The sequence below is a fragment of the Pollachius pollachius genome (genome assembly GCF_949987615.1).
Source record: "Pollachius pollachius genome assembly, chromosome: 14".
NCBI lineage: Eukaryota > Metazoa > Chordata > Actinopteri > Gadiformes > Gadidae > Pollachius > Pollachius pollachius.
The window spans coordinates 3,418,861-3,442,046 of NC_136947.1; the positions used below are offsets into that span (position 1 = coordinate 3,418,861).

General features: G+C 47.2%; 1 protein-coding gene across 1 annotated transcript in view; it reads right to left on the reverse strand.

The window, feature by feature from the left end:
- Positions 1-23,186, reverse strand: part of LOC307085673 (receptor-type tyrosine-protein phosphatase mu) — a 141,419-nt gene that overhangs the window by 51,747 nt on the left and 66,486 nt on the right. The window contains 5 exon segments of the mRNA XM_079750538.1: positions 895-1,168; positions 11,674-11,776; positions 12,512-12,713; positions 15,886-15,995; positions 18,206-18,535. Coding sequence (XP_079606664.1) covers positions 895-1,168; positions 11,674-11,776; positions 12,512-12,713; positions 15,886-15,995; positions 18,206-18,535 — 1,019 coding nt within the window.

The following is a 23,186-nucleotide window of genomic DNA, read 5'->3' on the forward strand; positions in this document are numbered from 1 at the left end:
GCTTTTTTGAATTGAATTGAATTGACAGAGAACACAGAGAGAGAGACAGAGAACACAGAACACAGAGAGAGAGACAGAGAACACAGAGAGAGAGACAGAGACAGAACACAGAACACAGAGAGAGAGACAGAGAACACAGAGAGAGAGAGAGACAGAACACAGAACACAGAGAGAGAGACAGAGAACACAGAGAGAGAGAGAGAGAGAGACAGAGAACACAGAACACAGAGAGAGACAGAACACAGAGAGAGAGAGAGACAGAACACAGAGAGAGAGACAGAGAACACAGAGAGAGACAGAGAACACAGAGAGAGAGACAGAGAACACAGAGAGAGAGAGACAGAACACAGAACACAGAGAGAGAGAGAGAGACAGAACACAGAGAGAGAGACAGAGAACACAGAGAGAGACAGAGAACACAGAGAGAGAGACAGAGAACACAGAGAGAGAGAGACAGAACACAGAACACAGAGAGAGAGACAGAGAACACAGAGAGAGAGACAGAGAACACAGAACACAGAGAGAGAGACAGAGAACACAGAGAGAGAGACAGAGACAGAACACAGAACACAGAGAGAGAGACAGAGAACACAGAGAGAGAGAGAGAGAGAGACAGAACACAGAACACAGAGAGAGAGACAGAGAACACAGAGAGAGAGAGAGACAGAGAACACAGAACACAGAGAGAGACAGAACACAGAGAGAGAGAGAGACAGAACACAGAGAGAGAGAGAGACAGAGAACACAGAGAGAGAGAGAGAGAGAGAGAGAGAGAGAGAGAGAGAGAGAGAGAGAGAGAGAGAGAGAGAGAGAGAGAGAGAGAGAGAGAGAGAGAGAGAGAGAGAGAGAGAGAGAGAGAGAGAGAACACAGAGAGCCGACGAGGCATCACCCACCCCATTGGCTGTGCTGACGGCCTGGTAGTAGACGCTGTAACTCTTCTGGGGCAGCAGCGGGGCGTTCCAGTAGCCGTTGTACGTCTTGTTGTCCCCCACGGTGAAGGGCTGCGCCGCCTGGATGCCGCCGGCCGGGAACTGGGCGGTGAAGTAGTACGGCGAGTTGAGCGCCGTGGCGTTCTGGAAGTGGATGGGCACCGGGTAGCAGCGAAGGATCTCGGCCGTGCCGCGCGCTCGGCGGGGCCTCTCCTCCTCCACCACCACCTGGTAGGCACTGGGAGGACAGAAGCACGGGGAGTGTGCGTGTGCGTCAGTAACCAAGCATTATTTAGAGAGGAGAGGTTCAAGGGTGGGTCACGGCTCTCGTGGTAGTCATCGATCCGGCTCTCCGCGCTACGGTCGCTGACCCTGGTGCTGAAGTGGCGGGCGTTGTGAAAGGCTGAAGTGGAATGTGAACAGCTGGGAGATATATTCAGGAGAGGGTGAGGCGGACATTTTGAGACATGGGATGTTGGGATAAGTTGTTAGGACAAGATTGGGTTAGTGTAGTGTTAGATTAGTTGTTGGATCACTAGGTGAACATCCACCCTCTTGATAGCTGTGTGTTCCTCAGATTAGTAGAGAATAGTTGTTTAGAATTAGCCTGTTTTTGAATCCTCTCTAACTTGCCTGACTACACATATTAAACAACACCGCATGACATTTTTCGTTCGGCAACCATTATACTGAAAATAATATCATCGAACACCATTTATTTTTATAGTTTGAAACCCAATACTATTCACTTCATTTGAAGTCTGAAATGTGTCAGAAATCCGAAAGGCATACAGACAATTCGGAAAAACAAATATAAGTGTTTATTCACAAGACATCTATTTTATTTTATCGATCAAATCATCCAATGACGACTGTGTGTGTTCAGTAGACGCTCCCCCCCGACACACACACACACACACCCCGAATACAGTTGAATTGAGCAGGGACACAGCACAGGGCTGGCTTTATTTGCTTTTTTCTTAAATATTCATCGACCCAAAAGGTCAACGGCTCTTTTCCATTTCCTCTCCCATCCGCACCTAGTGTTTAGCTGCATCAAAAGCGGCCGCCCTCTGTGCCTCTGTGACAGAGATGACATTGTCTCTGAGTTGGTTCGGGTTGCCGGAGGGGGGAAAAGACTGGCTGTTTTATATAAGCCAGTGTTAGTATGCAGCTCGCATCCACCTGGTAAATCTACCCCAGTCAGCGACTGACAAAGAGGCTGTTTACTGCCGCCATGGAGGATAACCAGGCCTGATTGGGGAGTTGGGGGGTTTCATTTGTCGTTGCCACGCAGGGAAGACCTGTGAACATCAAGTTTTCAGTGCAGGGATCGGCGGGAGGGTGTTAAAAAGTGACTGTACTGAGTGAATGAACGCCTGCCTTTGAAATCTCTGTTTCCCGTTGTTCCACGTCGAGGTTGGCGGAGGAGTTTAGATGACTCGCGTGTGAAAGGACAAAAGAGTTACATAAGACTCAAGCGAAACTTGGGCAAGAAAGTCTGAATTTGGGAGAGTTTTGTAGGACCAATACCGTGATTCTAAGTATTGTGAGGGATTTAGGTTGGGAGATATTATCTGAAAGAGCATTTCTCATCAATTATTTCACACACATTCCAGATGAATACAAATGAATGAATGTGAGAATGTTTTACATCTCATACAGTGGCCATTAAACGGATAATGGCCATATCCTGCTATGTTGCGCTGCACACATTCAACAACAGCTAGCGCCGCGCAGCTATAATGAAGCACCTCACTAAATACCACCTGCTTCTCTTGTTATTATTATCGGCCTGTTGTGAAACACAGGCCGTTTAAGATCCCCTACACACTCGTAAACTGAAACACCTGCTGTCCCGGTGAAGGGCGTCTGAAAGTACAACTTCCGTTCAGCCGCACAGAAGGGGGACGGAGCAGTAGTCCCACCCTCCCCGCGGGGAGCAGGACGTTGACTAATGGAAATCTGACCTTTGGATTGGCCAACCTGTAATACATTCAGCGTTTGTCTGGAGCCGGCGGAAAAAAAGGTTACCCTCCAATAGATTAGACTGTTGATATGAAAAATAAGGAATTAAATCATGACAGCTCGCATCAAGAACACACAACCACACAACCCCCCCCCCCCGACACACACACACACACACACACACAAAGATGCTCACAAACACACACACACACCTATTGCCCTTTTCTCTTTGGTTCTTCGCCAGATAAAGGTCCCAGTAGTTCCTGAGGTACAGTCCAATGATCACTTGAGTAAACATTGTCCAGTGTGTGTGTGCAGCATATTCTTACTGTAGCTTATCATAAGTAGTCAGAAGGTGAGACAATTCCACCATTCTGTATCCTTGATTACTGTCGCCTCGCGCTGGGGCCAAGAGGCCTACTGGAGCTGCTTGAATCACAGACTGACGAAACAAGGGCTGAGCCTCCGGTTCATTGATCACTGCCCTGTAATGGGTTACAGTAGCGCAGAGGACCTGTAACATTGAAACCATAGCTGAAACTACAACTACACTTACCGGTGGCTGAGTATTTTATGACAATATTTGGTATCTTTGTGTCTTTTTGTTTGTCTTGCCTCTTCATCTCCTTGTGTATCCGATAGACGTGTCAAAGAAACGCCTTATCTAATTATCTATCCCCGCGTCTCCTCCTCCTCTCTTAACCACACGTCCCAGCCCAATCTGGGGTTCATTTGCTCACAGTTTATTAAATACACTTTGATTAGTTCGTACAGTGACTGACTCCACATCGCGGACTTACGCTACGGGGTTTTGTGTTTCAGAGTTCACCACTCTCTCCGGCTACTTGATATTCCAAATCAATCTGCAGATGGGGATATGAGAACAAAGGCTGACTCCCTCTCCTCCCCTCTCCCTCCCTCGCTCCTTATGATATGATGATGTGGCTTCACCGTGCCTTAATGATAGGCACGCTATGAATAGGGGGGGGAATGCTTTTCTCTTCTTCGGGCAAAATACCAATGTGCCAAAGGCTATAGAGGATCCAGGCCTGAGGATCTTTGTAATGTGGAAATAATGCGAAGCACACCATTTCTTTCCCTTTTTCTTCTCCTTTCTCTGATTTTCTCACACATAACTTCCACTGCGGAAGACACCGGCAAAAACCGACCTCATCGAGGAACCCGGCGATGAACTGATGATCAGTCAGACCTGAATCCGTGTGGATTAAAGTTGTGATTTAAAACACTGCTAAAAGACTAAAAAGTAAAAAGAAATGTCTCATTCTCCCGGAAGGCTTTCAAAATATACTTTTTCAGCTCCCTCTGCCACTGCGGACATAATGAAGGAATATATGAAATTGCGGTGATTATTTTTATGTAATTACTGCTGTCATGTGCCGTCCCCCTGAGCGGCAGCCGACTCGTCGCCCCATGCTGGGATCACAAATGTGCTCTGTGAGTCATCGTGACAGAGCCCAGTCATTTGGTCACATGCTTCATTTAGCATGACATCGGCACACAAGTGGAAGAACAAAAAAAAAAGCATAACAAGCCACTCCAAGGATGTTACATAAAAGATATCGCAAATGGTGTGCACCTCCCTTATGGAATGGGCTTCGAATGTCACACAGAAGCAATGCTTCTGTTCTGTTTTGTCAGACAAATCAGAATCAGACAGTTCGCCTCATTCCAGCGGAGTGATGTCTGGAAATGGTAGACGCAGAGGAGATCTGACGACTGATTCAGTGTTGATGTTTTCTACGTGTATTTCACCTGTGAAATTGTACACACAACACTGAAACCGAATTTCCCTTGTAGCCTGAGATTGTTCCAGACATTTTGCACATGGTGGACAAATTGAGAGCTGTGGACACACACTGCCCCTGCAGAATCAGGTCTATAGTAAGGTTCTTGTTACCACTACTACTACTACTACTACTGCTAACGCTAGTAACAGACCACCAACCGTCAAAGCAAAAAAAGGACTGCAAAGGGGGACATCAGGAAACACACACCCCATCGACCTGCCCCTCTGTGTTGAGCTTAAGTTAGTTTAAAATCCCGTTCCCCAGGTGTGGATGATCTGGGAAAAACACAGACGGTGTAGAGATGTAGGTATAGGGGGATGTGTGAGTTGTACCAGCAGGAACTGGTATCTGAGAAGAATGGAATATGCCGTTTCAAAAAGCGTGTGGAGTACCGAGGCTAGGCCAGCACTGGGCCGGCGCCGTATTCCTGCAGCGATGCAGCAACCTGGGCTGACACCAATTAGGCCTGCTCCAGCCAGGCTTCCCGATAGATTTCAGGCCGGCCGCCGTGTCTCGTCGACCAATTATGGCGGATTGACTTCGGCATCGACTGGATTGTGACCCGAAACTCAGATTTATTTTTCCATGTAGGGGCTGAGGGAGAGAGAGAGCGGGAGCAAGAGAGAGAGAGAGAGGGAGAAAAGTGGAAAGAGAAAGAGAAAGAGAAAGAGAAAGAGAGAGAGAGAGAGAGAGAGACTGCAGGGCTGTTTGAGAAGATGAAGTAAGGGGCCATGGAGAGCATTTCAATCACGGCCTTCCTCCCCGCCCTCTCTCTCTCCCTACCTCTCTCTCACACCGTCTCCGTCTCTCCCTTTCTTTGATGCTAATAAGTTCACCTGGCTGTTCGCTCACGGTATTGAACCGAGTACGCTGCGCTACGGTGGCCCTATATCTGCCTGCTATCAGTCTGATTTAGGGGGAGCCGTAAGTAACCGGCTTCACCTGACCCAGCATCCGTTCCCTCCCCATCCCCTCCTGTCTTTTCCTTGGTTCTATTTGTCCCCTGTGTCCAAACACTGTCAGGGCCAAACAAATTAGGACGTCACTGTAAATGATGTTGGCTGCCAGGATTCAGGGGGTAAGTGTTGCAGTAATGCGTTGGCAAGTGGGCCTGCGATCTATGGGAAATTAAGAGACTATATTCAGGCTTCTGAAAAATCATTTAGCAGATTATATATATATATATATATATATATATATATATATATATATATATATATATATATATATATATATATATATATATATATATATATATATATATATATATTCCATGCCTTGGTCAACCTATTCTGACCACACAGAGGAAAGAAGTCTAGAGTTTTTCTTTTATAAAAAAAAGCTAACAAATGAGGAAATAACTGTCCTGTCCTGTGCGTTTCGGACCAGATTGTAAAACGGAATTGTTGTATCTGTTTGTTTGTTGGACAGCTTGCTCGAGGGAAAGGTTATGTAGGAGAGAGAAAAAACGGGAGGATGTAATGGTGTGAGTGATAAGGCAAGCGTCCCAAATCATTCCCTTCCAGAGAGGCATGTAAACATTTATTTGCGATGCTAGCAGCCGCGGAGGCGTCCCCATTCCCCCGATCAGGGGCCATTGCAAACATTAGTTTAACACGACATGACTGATAGACAGGTCGCTAATCCTCTTAAAGAAACAGCGTCCCCTCTGGTAAAACATGCTTCCTGGCTTCGCTGCGTCGTTCCCGCCGGGAGATTAGCAACGCAACCCAACTGGGAAATGCATTTATTTAATTAGCACACATTGGAAGGAATTTGACTGCTTTGCTTCGGTTAAAAAAAAAAAAAAAACACGACTAAACAAAACATAGTATTTCTAGATATATCCAGCTGCTGCTGCTGCTGCTGCTTTGTGTAAAGTACACATTTGTGTGAAAGACATTTGCTGCTTTATTTCTTCTTTCTCCAGCGTTGTTTTTTATTTCCATTAAGCGATGGTATCGTTTGATGCCACCGTTTCCTCCGCGCTTCCTACTGTATCGCGGCAAAACATCTGCTCGTCCAAATTGTCTCCATTGGAAAACGTCTGGGGCTGTGCTACCTTCCAAACCCAATCAGTGGGCTCAGATTGCCTTATCAAATCAGGCCTGGCGCGGGGGTGCGCTGCCTCTCTCCACCAGTGTGGATTGCTTCTCCTCCCTTGTCAAATGTCAAGCTACCCGGGGACTTAAAGCCTGATTCTACATGATGAGCTTGGCCTGTTTCAGATGAGATGTCTCCCCGGCTCGGATATAAAAGTGACACCTACTTTCACCGAATGATTGGTAGGGCGGAAGCAAAACACATGACATCATCTTAGGAGGGACATTTCATTCCGTGCCCGTCAGAATGACTACGAACGGGCTCAAATGTATGTGGAGGATGTTTAATTGGGAGCCCTTTGGCAAACCACGGATTGAATTTATTCTATTTCTATTCATCTGTATCCATCCATCCATACTCACATCCATCCATACACTATCCTCCTCACATATATTTATTGGAAACATTTACACATCTGAAACTGGGATTGATTGACAAGCTTAACATACCTGTGAGTCCATGGGCATTAATATTTTCATATTCATTTCAAAGCCGCATGTCACTCGAAAAGCAAAAAAAAAATAAACGTCAAAAGCCCAGTGGATGTTTTTTCATCCTTCAACCTGCAGCATAATCTCATGGAATGCAACCCCTCACCACCTCCCGTACTTTGCAATTCATATTTCCAGAGACACGGGGGCTGCCGCCGTAAAGGGGGTTTACTGGCCATTCACAGGCTCCCAGGACATCTGAGAGACTGTGAAAGCTGCGGGGAAATCCCGTCCGTTCTTCCTGCCATCAACAAACCCCCCCGATCAACAATGGCATAGTCACACGCGGATATGCACCGCTAAGAGGCTCTTTTCCAACGGCAAAGTGCTCGAGTCGATTCATTCAAGTGTCTCCTCCAGGTGCTTCTTCAAATGCTGAGTGCCTGTCAACACCCGTCTTCCTCGGTGATTCACTAGCACCATTAAACTAAGCTGTTGATACATTGTCTTCTTAAATCCTGCCGTACAGCTAATTTGATGACAATGGCAATGTTTGAAGGGTCATGTTGCAAGCGTCTGCACACAATTACTTGCAATTTTTCCTACAAACCCGCCAAATGAGGTGGGGGCTCGCGCTGGAGTTGATATCTCAACGGGCGAATCAGAGCCGTTCGTCTGGGGAGGTTTTGGCGGTGTCTTCCAACGGTAAACAAGGGAGCCACCCAGCATGCTAATTAGCGGAGGCGCTGAATCACGGCGCTAACTTAATTATAATTAGCGCTTTGTAACGAGCCCGGTGGAAAGAATGGCCGTGCGAGTCAAACCCTTTTGAGTTGCGCTTACTAGAATAATACAAAATATATATATTATTATTATAATATTAATAATGGAATTATCCGCTTCACTCTTTGTCTTTTTGCCTCTGCTCTTGGTTTGGCACGTGAGCATTAATCCGGGCGGCTCCACATATGGTTAACATGAGCTGACAAGCCTGACTAAAGATCTTCAGGCGGTAATCTTTGAAGGCCTCCGATGAGTCGATACTGTAAAATTGAGCTTTACAGCGGAGCCTTCGTGTTTATTCCTTGTCATTTGAGACAGAGAATCAGCCTGTATCTCAGCATTCACTTAGCTTGCTAAATAAACGCTTAAAAACACTAGCCTTAGTTTTCAACTGTAAATCGAAACTGAAACACCCTCAAAGATGCAATCGCAAAGATCTCAGTTTCGTCCTCTTTGGCGGCAGCTTTGGTTGAACAAAACTGTACGCCGGTACACGCACGAGTGGGTGGGTTGCAGCGCGAGTCTTTTGCGATAGCTCAGCCTTACCCTCTCTGTTGGGACAAGCCCTGCTGGGCGAGGGACAACGGGTCACTAACCCCTCCGCCCGGATCTGAATGCATGGCTGGGATGTCCCCCGCCGACATCCGGATCGTCACATTCATAATACTGCAAGTGCAAGGGCTGTCATCGGTGGGCCACAGGCAGTGGCGGTTCTACATCCGGTTACGCCCCGGGCAAGACTTCCTCCAAGCGGGGGGTGGTGTATCATGACCCTACGGACTTCATTGGGGGTTTCATTCCGTCTGTGCACGGCACCTTCTCAACGAGCAGGTGTGCGCCTGCAGCCAGAGGGGGCAGCAATATACCAATTCCCCCCACAATGTTATGTTCTTCATTGAAAACCACATCTCGGCGGTTTTTATTTTTTACTGCTCGTGGCGCCCCCCATGTGATTTGGCGCCCCCCACAAATATGGCGCTCCGGGCGGCTGCCTGGTTCGCCCGTGCCTAAAACCGCCACTGGCCACAGGCTCCATCACCATCGTGTTACCTCATTAGGCAATAGATAGTAACCTAACTGGCTTTTATCAATGAATGATCTTCGGAGATCTTTGAGATGCCCACTTAAACTTCAGTGTCAATGCTTAATGTTCAATTTGCTCCATATGGAGCACCAACGATTACATTTTCTGATGTTAATTTGTATCAAATGTGCTTGCTGGTTATGTTGACCACCACATTAGAATTTTTAGAGATGGCAATGATAATAGAAAATGGACTCTATGAGCTATACATAGCTGATACATTAATCACATTATTTATCTTTATTATGCCATGTAAACAATATATATATTACGGCTGCACAATTAATCGTATTTTAATCGTGATGACAATATTGGCCTCCACAATTAATGGCCGGGGCGATCATTTTTTATAAAAAAAAATACATTTATATTCAATTTGCGAAAAGGTGTCGCCACTCCGGAACAAAGACAAATCGTATCTAATAAGCTTGCTCCGGTTATAATCCAATTAACCCAGGTTATTCAGGGGTTAATTTGTGTGACCAATCACGAGGGCGTGCTGTGATAAACAATTTCCGTCTCTGCTTTGCATCACCTGTACGACTAAAGCAGGAACAAAGTAGGCTCCAAGAGGCAAAATTAAAACACACCGGAAAAGACTTACGAGAGACAAAGTAAATGTCAGCAGGAGCAGAGCAACGTGAAGGGTTAGTCCAAAAATGGGTTCATTTTCCGTTGTGTGGAATTATTTTGGACATGGGACCAGTGATGTTATTTAAGAGGACGGTACTGTTTTTTAGTAAATGGTCAAAACTTTGGACAGAAGATACAAGACCCCATCAAGAAACAATTTCTCTGTATTGGCTTTGCCTGCCACTGCTCCTTCCTTAAACCAGATCGTGTTGAAAGGCTGTGTTTTCTTGCAAAAACCCTGCAGGTGAATGTAACTGACCTTCTTGTTAGGGATAAATCCTTTTTATTTGGTGCCATTCTTCTTTTTTGGGGTAAAATGTAACCAACATGTAGCCTTAAGTAGACAGAATTCGTGTGAAGAAAGTCCTATTTTAATTCAAAGATTCGACCATTTAAGTTTGTTTATTAATAGGTTTATAAAATACACTACTATTGTGAAGCACTTTTCTGTAATCTTGATCTTGCAAAATAATCATGATTATAATTTTAGCAATAAGCGTGCAGCCCTTATATATATATATACACATATACAGAGCACTGCGAAAACTTGAGTTTGTGCTATCATGCTAGCGTCAGCCTCCCCACAACCAGTAGCTACGAGCACAGCCCTAGTGCTAGTCAAACTCACGGAGTTCGACATCCAACGGATGTGTTCGCTTTTTCAGATGTGCCCCATACGAAAAAAAAAATTAAGCGATATGTAGACATCGCCAGAGCAATTATGTACTGTATTGCTAAATATATGCTGAAAGAAAAACAGGGCTACAAGAAGCTAATGAGTGTCATGGATGCTAAGTGTGCACTGCCTTGGTGAAAATATTTTCATCACTCCCTCAGCTCTACTCTCTCTCTCTTTATATTTTTAATCAATGTTCATTATACTACCTCTCAAATGTTTGAGATACGTTTGAAACAAGGCGTTACATGTAATGGAAATCAAAGAAGTTGTTTACATAATGATCTAATTACATTTATTCTGTGTTAAACATAAAGCCATGCTGGTTCTGTTGGATTTTGGTCACCTATGCGTTCTGATTATAAATAGTTGTTTATTATTAACCGTAATTTACCTTCTGATTTCATTAGGGTTCTGTCCTAAGGCGAACATTCTTAAGCATTATAATAATTATTAAATATATATTGTGATAATTATCGACATCGATCAATGTAAAAAAACGTATTGTGACATAATTTTTGGCCGTATTGTCCAGTATTAAGTATGTGTTATGCATGTGTGTCCGTTATGGCCCAAAATAACATGCTATTTCACATAAACTGGTCCATTCCTTGATAACAACAGATGTAGTGTATGGTATAGACTCTAGCTGAGCGACTTGCAGTTTAAACCAAAAGGTTCGCAGCAGCTAGCCCAGTAATGACTTCCGAGGCATGGAGGATCCAGCGGGGTGGAATGCGTGTCCTATGTTCTATCTACCTTCCGGCCGTATCCTACAGCAGGCAGCAGGCCAGCACATAAAAGGGCCTGTAATGTCGAAGCGAGCTTCGACCACGCCAGCCTTTGTTCTCAGCCTTCAAAGCCTGGAATCCAAAACCACAAATAACAGAATACCAAGATACAGAAGCGGAAATTGCAGGTGATTTGGAAACCCCCCGGCAGCGTATCAACACCAGACAAACAAGCTTCTTCACACGGACACGGCAGCAGCTTGATGCCAGTCCGGAGATCCCAGTCCTCCCATTACTCATGTGTGATTTGTGGCATGCATTGGAGCGTCTCCCATCGCCAAACCACGCAAAAAACCCAAGTTTACACAGTAAAAAAAAGAACCACTATCCCCAAACAGCTATACATGTAGTAAAGGCTTGGTATCTCGACATGATAAACGACCTGAGAATGTGGAAGCGACGGTCCTAATGCGGAACGATGGCTGCCCCCCCGGACGGGTGGTGAGTGTTAAAGGGGGAGGCCTACCTCACTGGAGCCCCTCTGCTCTGGGCTCGCTTGAGTAGCACTGTCACCGTGGTGTCGCTCTGGTTCAGCGAGGTCTCCTTGTCATAGGTGGGCATCGAGGGGGCTGTGGCGAAGGGAAAAAGGGGGGGGGGGGGGGTTATTCCATAGCGACAGCACACCTACAAGGAAGGATCACCTTAATATAAGCCCCGACCGGAAGAGTTTATTCAACACGCCATCTCCTGACTGATTCCTTTGTTTTTTTGCTGTTTTCCACATTTCGAAAGCGCAGTTTTTTCTGTGCTGTGCACATATTCAAATAAAGGTGTATCTTTTGTCAGTAAACAAACGCGTTATTGCGAGTGTAAACAAAGTTGAGACGTGTGTTTGACCGTTATGATTATGTGGGTGAAGGCATTACTATCACTCAGAGCACTTAATTGTCCAAACGGCTGAACATCACTGAAGTCATTAAAAATGCATTAGGAGTATCGCTAGAGGATGAGTACTATTTGCACACACTTCTAGGGTTTGTTTAGTACATCTTGGATGGCAGCTGGGCTGGATTTGCCATCCAAAGCCAGTAGGCAGCAGTCTATCCTAGAGCGCCTCGCTAGACAAATAAACTCACAGCACCTAAACTTGCTTTTGCACAGAAATCGAGGCAAAAGCTGTGATTGAGAAGTGAAAACCCACAAAACATGAAAAACAAATAGCAGCGTGACTATTAAACATTTGCCAAGACTTTGCCGTGCGACACCAGTGTCTGGTGGAACAATGTGATTCCCAGCTGCCTAATTCGTAAACGCCATCCGCCTGTGCACTGCGGTAGGTGGACCCTTCCCGCGCCGGGGCTGACCTGAGATCTTGGTGGTGAACTGGGTGATGACGGGCGGGCCGTAGCCCTTGGCGGTGCTGGCGCGGAGGGTGAAGGGGTAGGTGGAGCCCGGGTAGAGGCCGGTGAACATGTGGGTGCTCTCGTTGCCCAGCTTCATCACCTTGCCGCTCTGGTTGGACAGGTCCAGCTCGGGGTCGAAGGAGCTCACCGCCTTGTAGGAGATCTGCAACGAGGTGTTGGGGAGTCGGAAGGGGGAGAGAGTGATCGATACGTCGGCTAGGAAGGGGGGCTTGTTCGACGCGGCCTGTTGCTGCATGAGGAGGAGGAGGGTGAAATTGTTTGAAGTGGCTTGTGTTGCATGAGGAGGAGAAGGGAGGACGAGAAGGGAGGACGAGGAGGAGGATAAGGGTGGAGGAGGAGGAGGAGGAGGGTGAAATTGTTTGAAGTGGCTTGTGTTGCATGAGGAGGAGAAGGGAGGACGAGAAGGGAGGACGAGGAGGAGGATAAGGGTGGAGGAGGAGGAGGAGGAGGGTGAAATTGTTTGAAGTGGCTTGTGTTGCATGAGGAGGAGAAGGGAGGACGAGAAGGGAGGAGGAGGAGGAGGAGGAGGACGACGACGACGATGAAATTGTGTGATGTGGCCTGTGTTGTATGAGGAGGAGAAGGAGGGAGGAGGGAGGAGGAGAAAGAAGGAGGTAGGAGGGAGGAGGAGGAGGAGGGGGACGATGAAACGGTACCTTTCAGGAGCGTCTGAGGCATTCAACAAGCTCAACTGCACATGGGTGTCCTTGCAACGTCGCGAGCGATTCTTACTTGAATCGTTTCGCATGCCATTCACACCGAATGTACAATCTATTACTTCACGCCGAATGGACATCGACGCGACACAACTTCACGAAACGAAAACCATGGAGGAGAAGGAAGCCAAGTAGCATCACCTCCTGTGACGTTTCATCGATGGCGCTCAACAAGGTTTTACGCCGCCCGCCTTTCAAAATCAATGCGGTTCAGTTGGATCGATTGAGAGATGCCATCTACTAACAAGGTTTGGTTATCTGCGTAATAGACAAGAGGGTCTGTGTACTGTACCGTTTTTTACCAAACACACAATGCAATCTATTCATTTTATGCAGAGAACAGTTCATCTATTCCCTTTCCCATTAATAAACACAGCAGCTCTGGAGAGAAGCATTAAGGTGAGTGTTTTGTTAATATCCATTTTAAATATCTATGAGCCCCCCCCCCTGCATCCCACTTGAAGGAAATGCTTCTGCTCACCACAGCAAAGCCTCGATTATATTTCCAATTAAGAAGCACAAAGGGAGTTTGGAGAGCTGCATAATTTGTGTCCATCAAGTTTTGAAATGCTTGGTGGGCTCCTCATTTAGTCTTTGTCTGTGGAGCGAGTCCACTTCGCCAAATCCCATATCATAACATTTCAGGGAGAGGAATTTGAATTGACTTGACAACAGCCAGCCCTCAGACCACTTTTTATATATTATAATGATGGGAGTGGCAAGAATACTGAGAATAATAATGAAAAAAGGTTATTGGAACAAATAACAGGGCTTAGCAACAGGAAATCCGACCACGGAATCGTTTTTTTCGCCATTTCTTATTTTCCTTAACAGTGCTGTAAATAAAAAAAGTAAGTTGGCATGTCAACGCAAACACAACAACAGAGCTGATGCATAAATAACCCTAATGAAAAGTGTGCTGTGTGCGAGGTGTTACAAGCAGGTAGTCGTATGAAAGAGCAAGGCGGGGAAAGCTCGCCGATACCGAGGGAAGAAAGGAACCGTCTCTCCGACACAACCCAGACTGCGGCCCCCACTTTGATTGCTCCTTCGACGCGGTGATAGCACCTTGAGTGCCGCGATAGGATGAGGAAAAATATGTCTTTAAAAGCCAAATAATACCGTTCCAGAGCTGTCTCGGGTAGCCGACGGGGACCGATGTGAAGGTAATAATCAGTGAGCTGGGGCCAGGGAAAGAAGCGGGCCCGGGTATCCCTCTCCTGATAACACTCACCAGACACATCACACTTTGAGCTCTTTGATGCTGTCAAATCAAAGCCAGGTCCAGGCTCAGAGAGGAAACCTCTACTGAGGGAATACTGATGGAATACAAGTTTCTGCACAAAAACACCAAAATGCGTCAGAAAATAGAAAGATAATAATAAAATAAATATGGCAGCACTCGATTGCGCAGTTGCCCTGGAGGGGGCGGTCTCAATGCCGGGGGGGGGGGGGTGATGGTGGGTACAGGGTTGGTGCTTATTGGGTCTATTCAGACCAGGGGCTTTTGTTTCAGCGGATCCGTAATGGAGCGTCTGTTTGTTAAGGCAGGCACATCGGCGGTTCAGACGGGCGCTCTCCTTTAACGAGCGGCCTCACTGCGCCCTTAAGGATATATGCAGGGAAAAAAGTGGTGTGCGGTATCGCCTGGTCGCGAGCGTGGGACACGCACGTCCTTGACTGTACATAACCAAAGGCTAATAAGAGAAGACGACGAACCCTCACGGATTCCGTTTCGAACCTAAAAGGAAAAGAAAGAATATTCTACCCTTATGAATGAATAAAGCCAGTTCTGTTTGGATCAGGGCATTGATCATGCGATTTGTCACGCCGTGATGGAGGTGTCTCGCTGAGAGCGAGGTAACAGCTATTGTCCTGCTGCAGCCCTGCCCTGATGCTCTGGCAGCGGATTAAACAGCCAGCCGTTCATCTGCCTGGGTGGAACTATTGACTTTTTCATGTTCTATCGGTCCCTATTGTGTATAAAACAATCCCAGCAAAGAAAGATTGCCTATAAAGAAATGTTTATTTTCTTGTTTCAATGGGTCATTAATGGCCATTTCCATTGGAGCTTGGTACCATTAGTTATGTGTCCCTATTCTAATATTCTGATATATATATATATGGATTGCTGTTAAATGCTGGATTTCAAGAGAGATACATTATTTAGTTCTTACTTGACTCTTCTAGCAGAATGAAAAGAATCAATGGCTAATTTAACATGTGTGCAAGGCATGTGCACCTTACGGGTTTATACCGTATGAATGGAATACTAAACAGGGAGAACTAATAAAAAGGAGAAGAACTCCTGTCGATATTCCCTTCTTGCGAATGCCCTCCCCCTGACGTTACCTTGTTTGAATTCTACATTATTCCTGCAATCAGGAAGCTTTCCTGCTTCTCGATCTCATATGGAGAGTTAGAGAAACGATAACGCAGACATTAAAAACCTCTCTCTGTCGCAATTAGTCCCTTCTCCCACTCCCACACAGGTTCAGAACGGACAGGACAGGGTAAAACAATGGCCGTACATACAGGGAGAGCGTGCAGTCCAGCGCCAGGGAAAAGGGGATCAATGCGTCTAATGGGGTTGTTTACCTCGTACTGAGTGATTATGCCGTACGTGTGGGCCGGTTCCCTCCACTTCAGCACGATCTTCTCCTCGTAGGCGCTGCCCTGGATGGACTCCAGAGGCACGGCTCCCGGCACTGTGGCGGAAAAAAGGACCAGAGACGTAATGAGACGCGTTTGTTTTGGAATCGATAAGGTAGCGGTGTGCCGGCGGCGGCGGCAGGAGGTGCTTTAAGCAGTCGGGGAAAGGATATTTAGTCCAGATCTCCTGCGGTGCTGTGGAGAATATTTTGAATGGTCGGAGTTGTGTAATTGAGAGACTGTGTGTTTTAATTGGCATCGTATTTGCATGAAATGTAAAAGTCGAAGAGAGTGTAATTCAGTAGTAGATGTTTTGTGTTTAAGCCGTGCATTTTTTCCCTATTATTTGTTCGATTTTTTTTACAGACCTTTACAGTCTGAAAATGAAATATAAACATTAAATGGATTAAACTTCATGTGTTTACAACTCGTTTAAAACCCGCCACTGTTCTATCAAGTGGAAACATTGTCGATAAAGGGTGTCAGTATGGAGTTCCCGGTGAGTAGCTTTATTGTTTGATAATGTGATTTGCCCTCCCAGGCCTTTACCTTGGGACGTGAATAACAAGAAACAACATTGAGTGCTTTTTCATGGACCAAAACAAACCGCTTTGAGCAAGAAAAAAAGAATGAGCATGTCTTAACACAAACCTGCGACATTATTTCAAGTCACTCAAAGCAACACCGTGTGATTCGCAAGTCTCCTGGCAGAACGCTGCGCTTGCACACAGAAACGTAACCGCAAACAAAGCGTCTGAGATGAACAGACAACCCCATGGGATATAAGAGGAATATCAATCTCTGGCGCTCTCTCTCTCCAGCGCTCTCTCTCCCCCTGCAATGTTTACTCGTGCTAAGCTACTTCGGAAGGGGTCGGCTCTCTTCACCCCCACCGAGGGTTGCCTTTCGTTCTGTAAATAGAACAGGACTGATATCAACACACTGTTTCCTATTTTCTCTATATAAAAAAAACATAATCTTACATCTGCAGTAATCTTCAGATACACCCCGTGGGTAATCTCATTCCCGTCGGAGCGCGAAGGCCGAACAGACACGCATGCATCCGCGCACACAGATGCTTTTATTTCCACAGGCTCTCCGGCAGGAATACGGGAAGGCCAGCCATAAGCAGTCTCGCTGCATCTTTGTCGTCAGAAGAGCCCCGTTTCATATAGAGGCGACCGGCGGCCCTTCAATGTTCTGTGGGGTTCATTTCCTGAGTGAGCCATGGCAAGGAGAGTAGATCTTTCAACTTGGAGGAAAACAACTATAAGGTGGAAGGGGTGGAGGCGGAGAGGCAGGTGGTGGTGAAGGGGGCGAGTAAATAGAGCTTCCCCTTTTCAGTTCTTCCTTCTGCTCTCTGCCAGATTGAATTTATTTATTTGACCGTTGCCGAACCTCCACCAACCTCAGACCTAGCGCTTTGTTTTTCAGGGTGAGAAACGCAAAAAAACAAAAAAGCGCGAGGCTGCGAGCTAAATACTGCTGTAGTCTCCAATATTCTGCTGTGCAGCTCGTTTGATGCAGAGCTTTGCCTGTTTATTCAATCAGCCCCTTCGGGCAGGCTGAGAACGCACGGTTCTCACCAGCCTTTTCTCTCGCTGTGGAGGGAACATCCGTGGACACGCTGCTGAGAGACACAGTAGACCAGCCGAGGGAGATGATGGGAGATAGGCTGGCCTAGATGTGTGAGTGAAGGGAATGAATCTGTGCTAAACGACAATCCCATATCCCCAGCCCTCGCTGTTCCCATAAGACAAGCGAACAATCTGACAATTCTCTTCGCTCGACAGTAACTGGATGGGTGACCTTGGCTTTTTTTGGGGTTTGGTTTAGTGCGGCTGCCTCCAGATAATCTGGCTTGCGTCTACCTCTCATATAAAATCATGGGGGATTGCCCACAGATAAAGGCTCGGATGTCATGCAGCTGCACCCGAGATCATGACATGGAATAAATTGATTGTGTGGTTTGATTGTTCTCACCCCCAAACCTTCAAGCCCCTCTGGGGCAGGGCATCTGCCAAAGGACTTAACGGAAATCCAGTCAACGGGATGGACGGACGGATGGCCCCCATATCAATACTTTGTTCCCGGCCATACATTGATGCTTCCCTCTTTCCCCTTTTCGTCTAGCCATTCGTTTGCAGTGACGAACAACGTCACGCTCCACCCCCCTTCATCCCACCTTGCTGCACGTTCGGGAAACACAACAACAACAACAACAACAACGACGACGACCGTGCGCTCGCGGCGGGCCGGAGCTCACCGTCCTCGTCCGTCTGCATCTCCAGCTCCCCACTCTCCTTCACCCCCTCGGGGTTGCTGAGCACCAGCCGCACGCTGAGGTTGGTGAAGGGCGTCAGGTTGTGCAGGGTGTGCTGGGGGTTGCGGGGGCTCTGGGCGTCGTAGCACACCTCCTCGCGGCTCTCCTCCTTGGAGCCGCCGCCGCCGGCCACCACCACCCGGTAGCGGAGGTGCACCGTCAGGTTGTAGCTGTGGCAGCGGGTCACGTTGTAGCCCAGAGGCTCCCAGCGGAGGGTCACCTGCCGCGACTGGACGTCCGTCACCTCCAGCTTCTGGGGGCCGTGCATCGGCTCTGCAGGGGGGGGGGGGGGGGGGGGTTAACGTCGTTAGCAACACCGGTTGAACCCGATAGCGGTGATGCGCTGGTTCGTAATTGGTTATCACCGCGGCCGTGCCTCGGTGATAACCTGCTGAATATCGACAGGTATGACCCATTTAAACCTCATCAGCAGCCTCATAGAATTGTATAGATACATATAGATTTATATATAGAGTTATATATTATATACGTTTATATACGTAATGTGATTGAAATGTTTCTTCAGCTGCCCGGTGAGAACGCCAATCTATTTTTTCATCACAGGAATAGCTGTGGTGAAAGCTTCATTGTGTTAATCACACTGAATGGAAGTGGAATAGACGGAATAACATGTTACCTCCCCGTTTTGGATGCACGTCAACGAGAGTCATTGATACCACCTATTTTCACTCCTGTTGAATAAGAGGACAACTTGAAATTCAGACGCACTTCACGTCATTGAGACGAACGGCATCACCGATGAACAACCTCCGGCAGCCTAACATAATGGAGACATAACAGATTGTCCAGTATGACAACGTGTCTCATTTTCAAGATTTCCTTTTCACTGTATCCCGGTCTCATTTTACGCCAGCTCATTTTTTTTCCCCAACACATCATCCATCTCAAAGCCCATTTTATTTAAAAGAAGCGTTTGTCATTGGATCTCGCTGTGTTCCAGCTCCTAGCAGGGCAAGCTTCCCGGCCAGATGAAGGGCGTGGCTATTGGAAGCCTAGTCTGCATAGGAGACACATGCTTCCTCCATGCACATGCTGTCTACCCTGGCTTTTTCTGCTCTTTCTCTTTCTCCTTGCTGTTCTCTCTCTCTACCCCCCCCCCCCCCCACCCCCATCATCTTGTTCAGCGGTGGCCAGGGCTATTTGCCCCTCGCTGATACAGAATCAGCCGGATGATCTGGTCGGTCGAGGCAGTATGCAACACCCAGCGCTCTCCTAGCACCTCAAATCACATGCTCTCTCTCTCTCCCCTCTTTCTTAAATTACATCTTGGGCTTCGCTCGGTTTCTCCATTTCCTATCTCTCGCTCTTCTTTACCTATATCTCACCTCTTTCTCTCTCTGTCCATCACTCTTTCATCCCCTGCTTCTCCCCATCTCATCACTGCTGCCTATCACTCCCTATAACTCTCTTTCTCCCTCTCCTGTTATCTTCTCCCTATGAATCCTCTCTCTCTCTCTCTCTCTCTCTCCTATGGGAAGAGAGCAGCCAGAGCACAAGGTAATGGGATCAATTTCCATTCCAGGTTAAATTTGCAGTCCATTTCGCTGGAACTTAACACTTTACCACCTATTAGGAACAGCCAGGGCTCAATTTACCGCCTTCCCCTGGAGACATGGTGCAGAGATTCGGTGGCCGTGCTTAACATCTGGAGGTGCATGGTGGTTGAGCTAGACCGGACCTCTGCCTTTAGCTTGCGGCTGACCCCGGAGGTGAACGGGTATAACATGATAAACACACAGGAAGAACAAGTGAACTTCTAATCCATGATGCGGGGCAGACGAAACTGCATTTCGCTTTATGGGGGGATTTATTTTTCTAAAAGCGAAAGAACAATTCCCGATCAGAAGGCTTTCTGTGTAAAACTACCACGCTGGGGCTTTTTTTTTGCTTTCCCTCTAGAAAATGACTGAAGCTAGAACAAAGTGGGGCAGAGAACGGGAAAGAGAGCGGTCAAAGGAAGACAAAAGTCAAAGTGGCAGGGAAAAGGCTGGTGTTGAAATAACGACGGGAGCACGAAACGCAAGAACGAGGTGCGATTCACATCAGATTTTTGAGACGACGCAATGTCTTTTGGGGGGAAGGAACCGCAAGAGGCGGGGGGGCCTGTGTCAGACGCAGACTGGTGGAGGTAGGGTGTTTATTGCGGAGCTTTCAAGGCCATTCATGCGGCGCGGCATACAAGTCCTCCTCTCTTTTCTTTCTTTGATAAACAACGTGGAGGATATGCAAACTATCATTTTTCTGATTGTGGTTGGCATACAAGGTCAAAATCTGCGAATATTGCGGCTCTGTGTACTACATTTGACATATTCAATTGGAAAAGTTTGAGTTATATCTGTTTGGAGACAAGACTAACAGGACTAATGCTATAAACAATGAAATTGAGAAAGATATTTTGTAAACAAGCAAAGAGCCGTTCAGTTAAACTATTTATCAAACAAAAGGCTAGAGAGAGAGACAGAGAGAGACATGGACGGAAACAGAGAGAGAGAGAGAGAGAGAGAGAGAGAGAGAGAGAGACAGAGAGACATGGACGCAACAGAGACAGACAGAGAGAGAGAGACTGAGAAAGAGACAGGGAAAGAGACAGGGAAACAACAAGAGGATGGAGAGGGCGGGGAGGAAGAGACGGGCTGGTGCACAAGTTAATGTTGGAGAAAAATAAATAGACCGCATCAAGTCATTCGCAGTCTTGGAAGAGCCATCCAGAAAATAGGGGCTTAAACCCTTTTATTTGCGGAACTATCTGTTGGCCGCACTCAGTAAGCAACGGTTACACTAAAAGCACAGAGAATTGCAGGGTGGCCAGGCACAGAAATCAAATTAAAGCGCACGCTCTCACAGTGACAAAATGTACTAAAGTGTGAATTTCAAACAGACACGCAGCAAGGGGCTGGCGAAGGAGAAAGGCAGGGACCAAGGAAGTCACATTTCTCTTGCACTCACCGAGTGCAGAGAGCACACTCTGCTAAACGCACTCTAATTCTGGCCATTTTGGGGAGAAAGAGACCCAGAAGTGGCCTCCTTCCTCTCCTGAAACAAAATATTCCATAACACACACACAGAAAAAAAAAATGAAATAAATGAAAAAAGGATGATTTGGCCGTATGCAAATGTCAGGGCTAATCAGCGGCTCCTTGTTCCGAGCGACGGAGCCCGCTGAGTGCATTCACCGCGGTCTCTCACTCAGGTGGTGAATAAAGACGAAAAAACACAGAAAAACAACAAAGCGCAGAGAGGCCGCTGTCCGTTGAACTAACGAGCCCCGGGATGACTCCGACGCCACAGCCGCCGCCGCGGCGGTGGTCGGGTTGGAGAGGACAACAACAAAACCCCCCCAAAAAAGGAGATGAAAGAAGCTAATTGTTGTGAGGCCTTTTTCGGGTCCCCGTGCCTTGAACACCATCTGGCCGCCCCCTCCCCCCGACATCAACACCTCCCTCCACCCTCTGACTCACCACGCTGTGTGTCCCGCGTCCGGGAGTTTGTTTGTCAGCGTGTCTCACCTGCGTAGCGGCCCTCGTTGTCGTGGGCGTCTCAACACACGACGGGGTGACGGAGAGGAAGGAGGAAATGAAAAGTGATCGGAGAGGAGGTGGAACGAAAGGGTGGAAGCAAAACTTCTCATTACTTTCTCATCAAAACCCAACGTACCTCCCCCACCCAGACCCAGCACCCACCTCCGTCTGGAATCTCAAATGAACTGGGTGCTGCTGAAGGGGTGAGAGAGAGAGAGAGAGAGAGAGAGAGAGAGAGAGAGAGAGAGAGAGAGAGAGAGATAATAAATATAAATCCTTTAGCGGGTGGTGGGAATGTGCGGCGGCCTGCTCTAAATAGGCCCACAGGCCCCTCTGATGAGATGAACCCCCGTTACTCTGGCGATGCCGTGTGACTGCCAGGTTAGTTTTATTGACCGCGCGGTAACAGGGCTCACTATCCTAAGCACGAGCACAAATCTCAACAAGGAATAACATAACGGCTCCACCGCTGGAAATCCATACTTCGCTTTTTTTCCCCCAATACATGCACTAGTTATAAAAACACCCAAATGCTTGACTGGATATAAAAGTGCTGCGAATATGACTGCAATATCTTCCCCTGGATGGTAGATCTTCCTGACGGTATAGAGTCATAAGACATGGCAATGAAAGCCACCCTCCGAGGGGGAAATTACCGGGGTCTATCTCGCACCGGGGCGCAGTCAATGAGCTCCCCTGACAAGTATATTGGTATTCCAAGCGGTGGACAGATTAATACCTGGCCCAACCTTGACACTGTAATTGAATAATTTAAATGTGACATTTACATAGAAATAATATTACTTTTTATTTATTTCTCTGCCATCATTACGGCTTGACATTTCAACGTGTTCTTTCAAAGTGATCATCACATTACCGTAGGCCGTTAACAAAACGACAGCCTCCTACCGATTCCAACTTTTCTGAACGCTGAAGCGCGGGCATCAGGGCTCAGGCCCCGCCCCCACCCGCCCCCCCTGCCAATGAACAGCCGCCGTGAGCAACAAATAACCCTGTGCTGTATCTCCCTGTCCTGGAGGGGGGCTTGAAATGGTGCACTCAGCCCCTTGGGCAGCCAGGAACATTAGTCCTGGATGAAAGGAAACAAATTGGCCACGTCTGGAGTATAGGCACTTTACTGTAAGACAAGTATGTCTCCGCGCGCCTCTGTGTGTGTGTGTGTGTGTGTGTGTGTGTGTGAGAGAGAGCGATGGGCGTGCGCACACATAAAACATGTATGGAAGAATAAGTGTGTGCGGCGCAACGCCTCTGCGAAGCGGTGCCATCTCGCCGAATCGCGCGGCCGCGCACAGAAGAATGATTGCGCTTATCAGATGTTCCTACAGCGAACGGGCGAACGCTCCGTTTCGACAAGCCTTTTTATT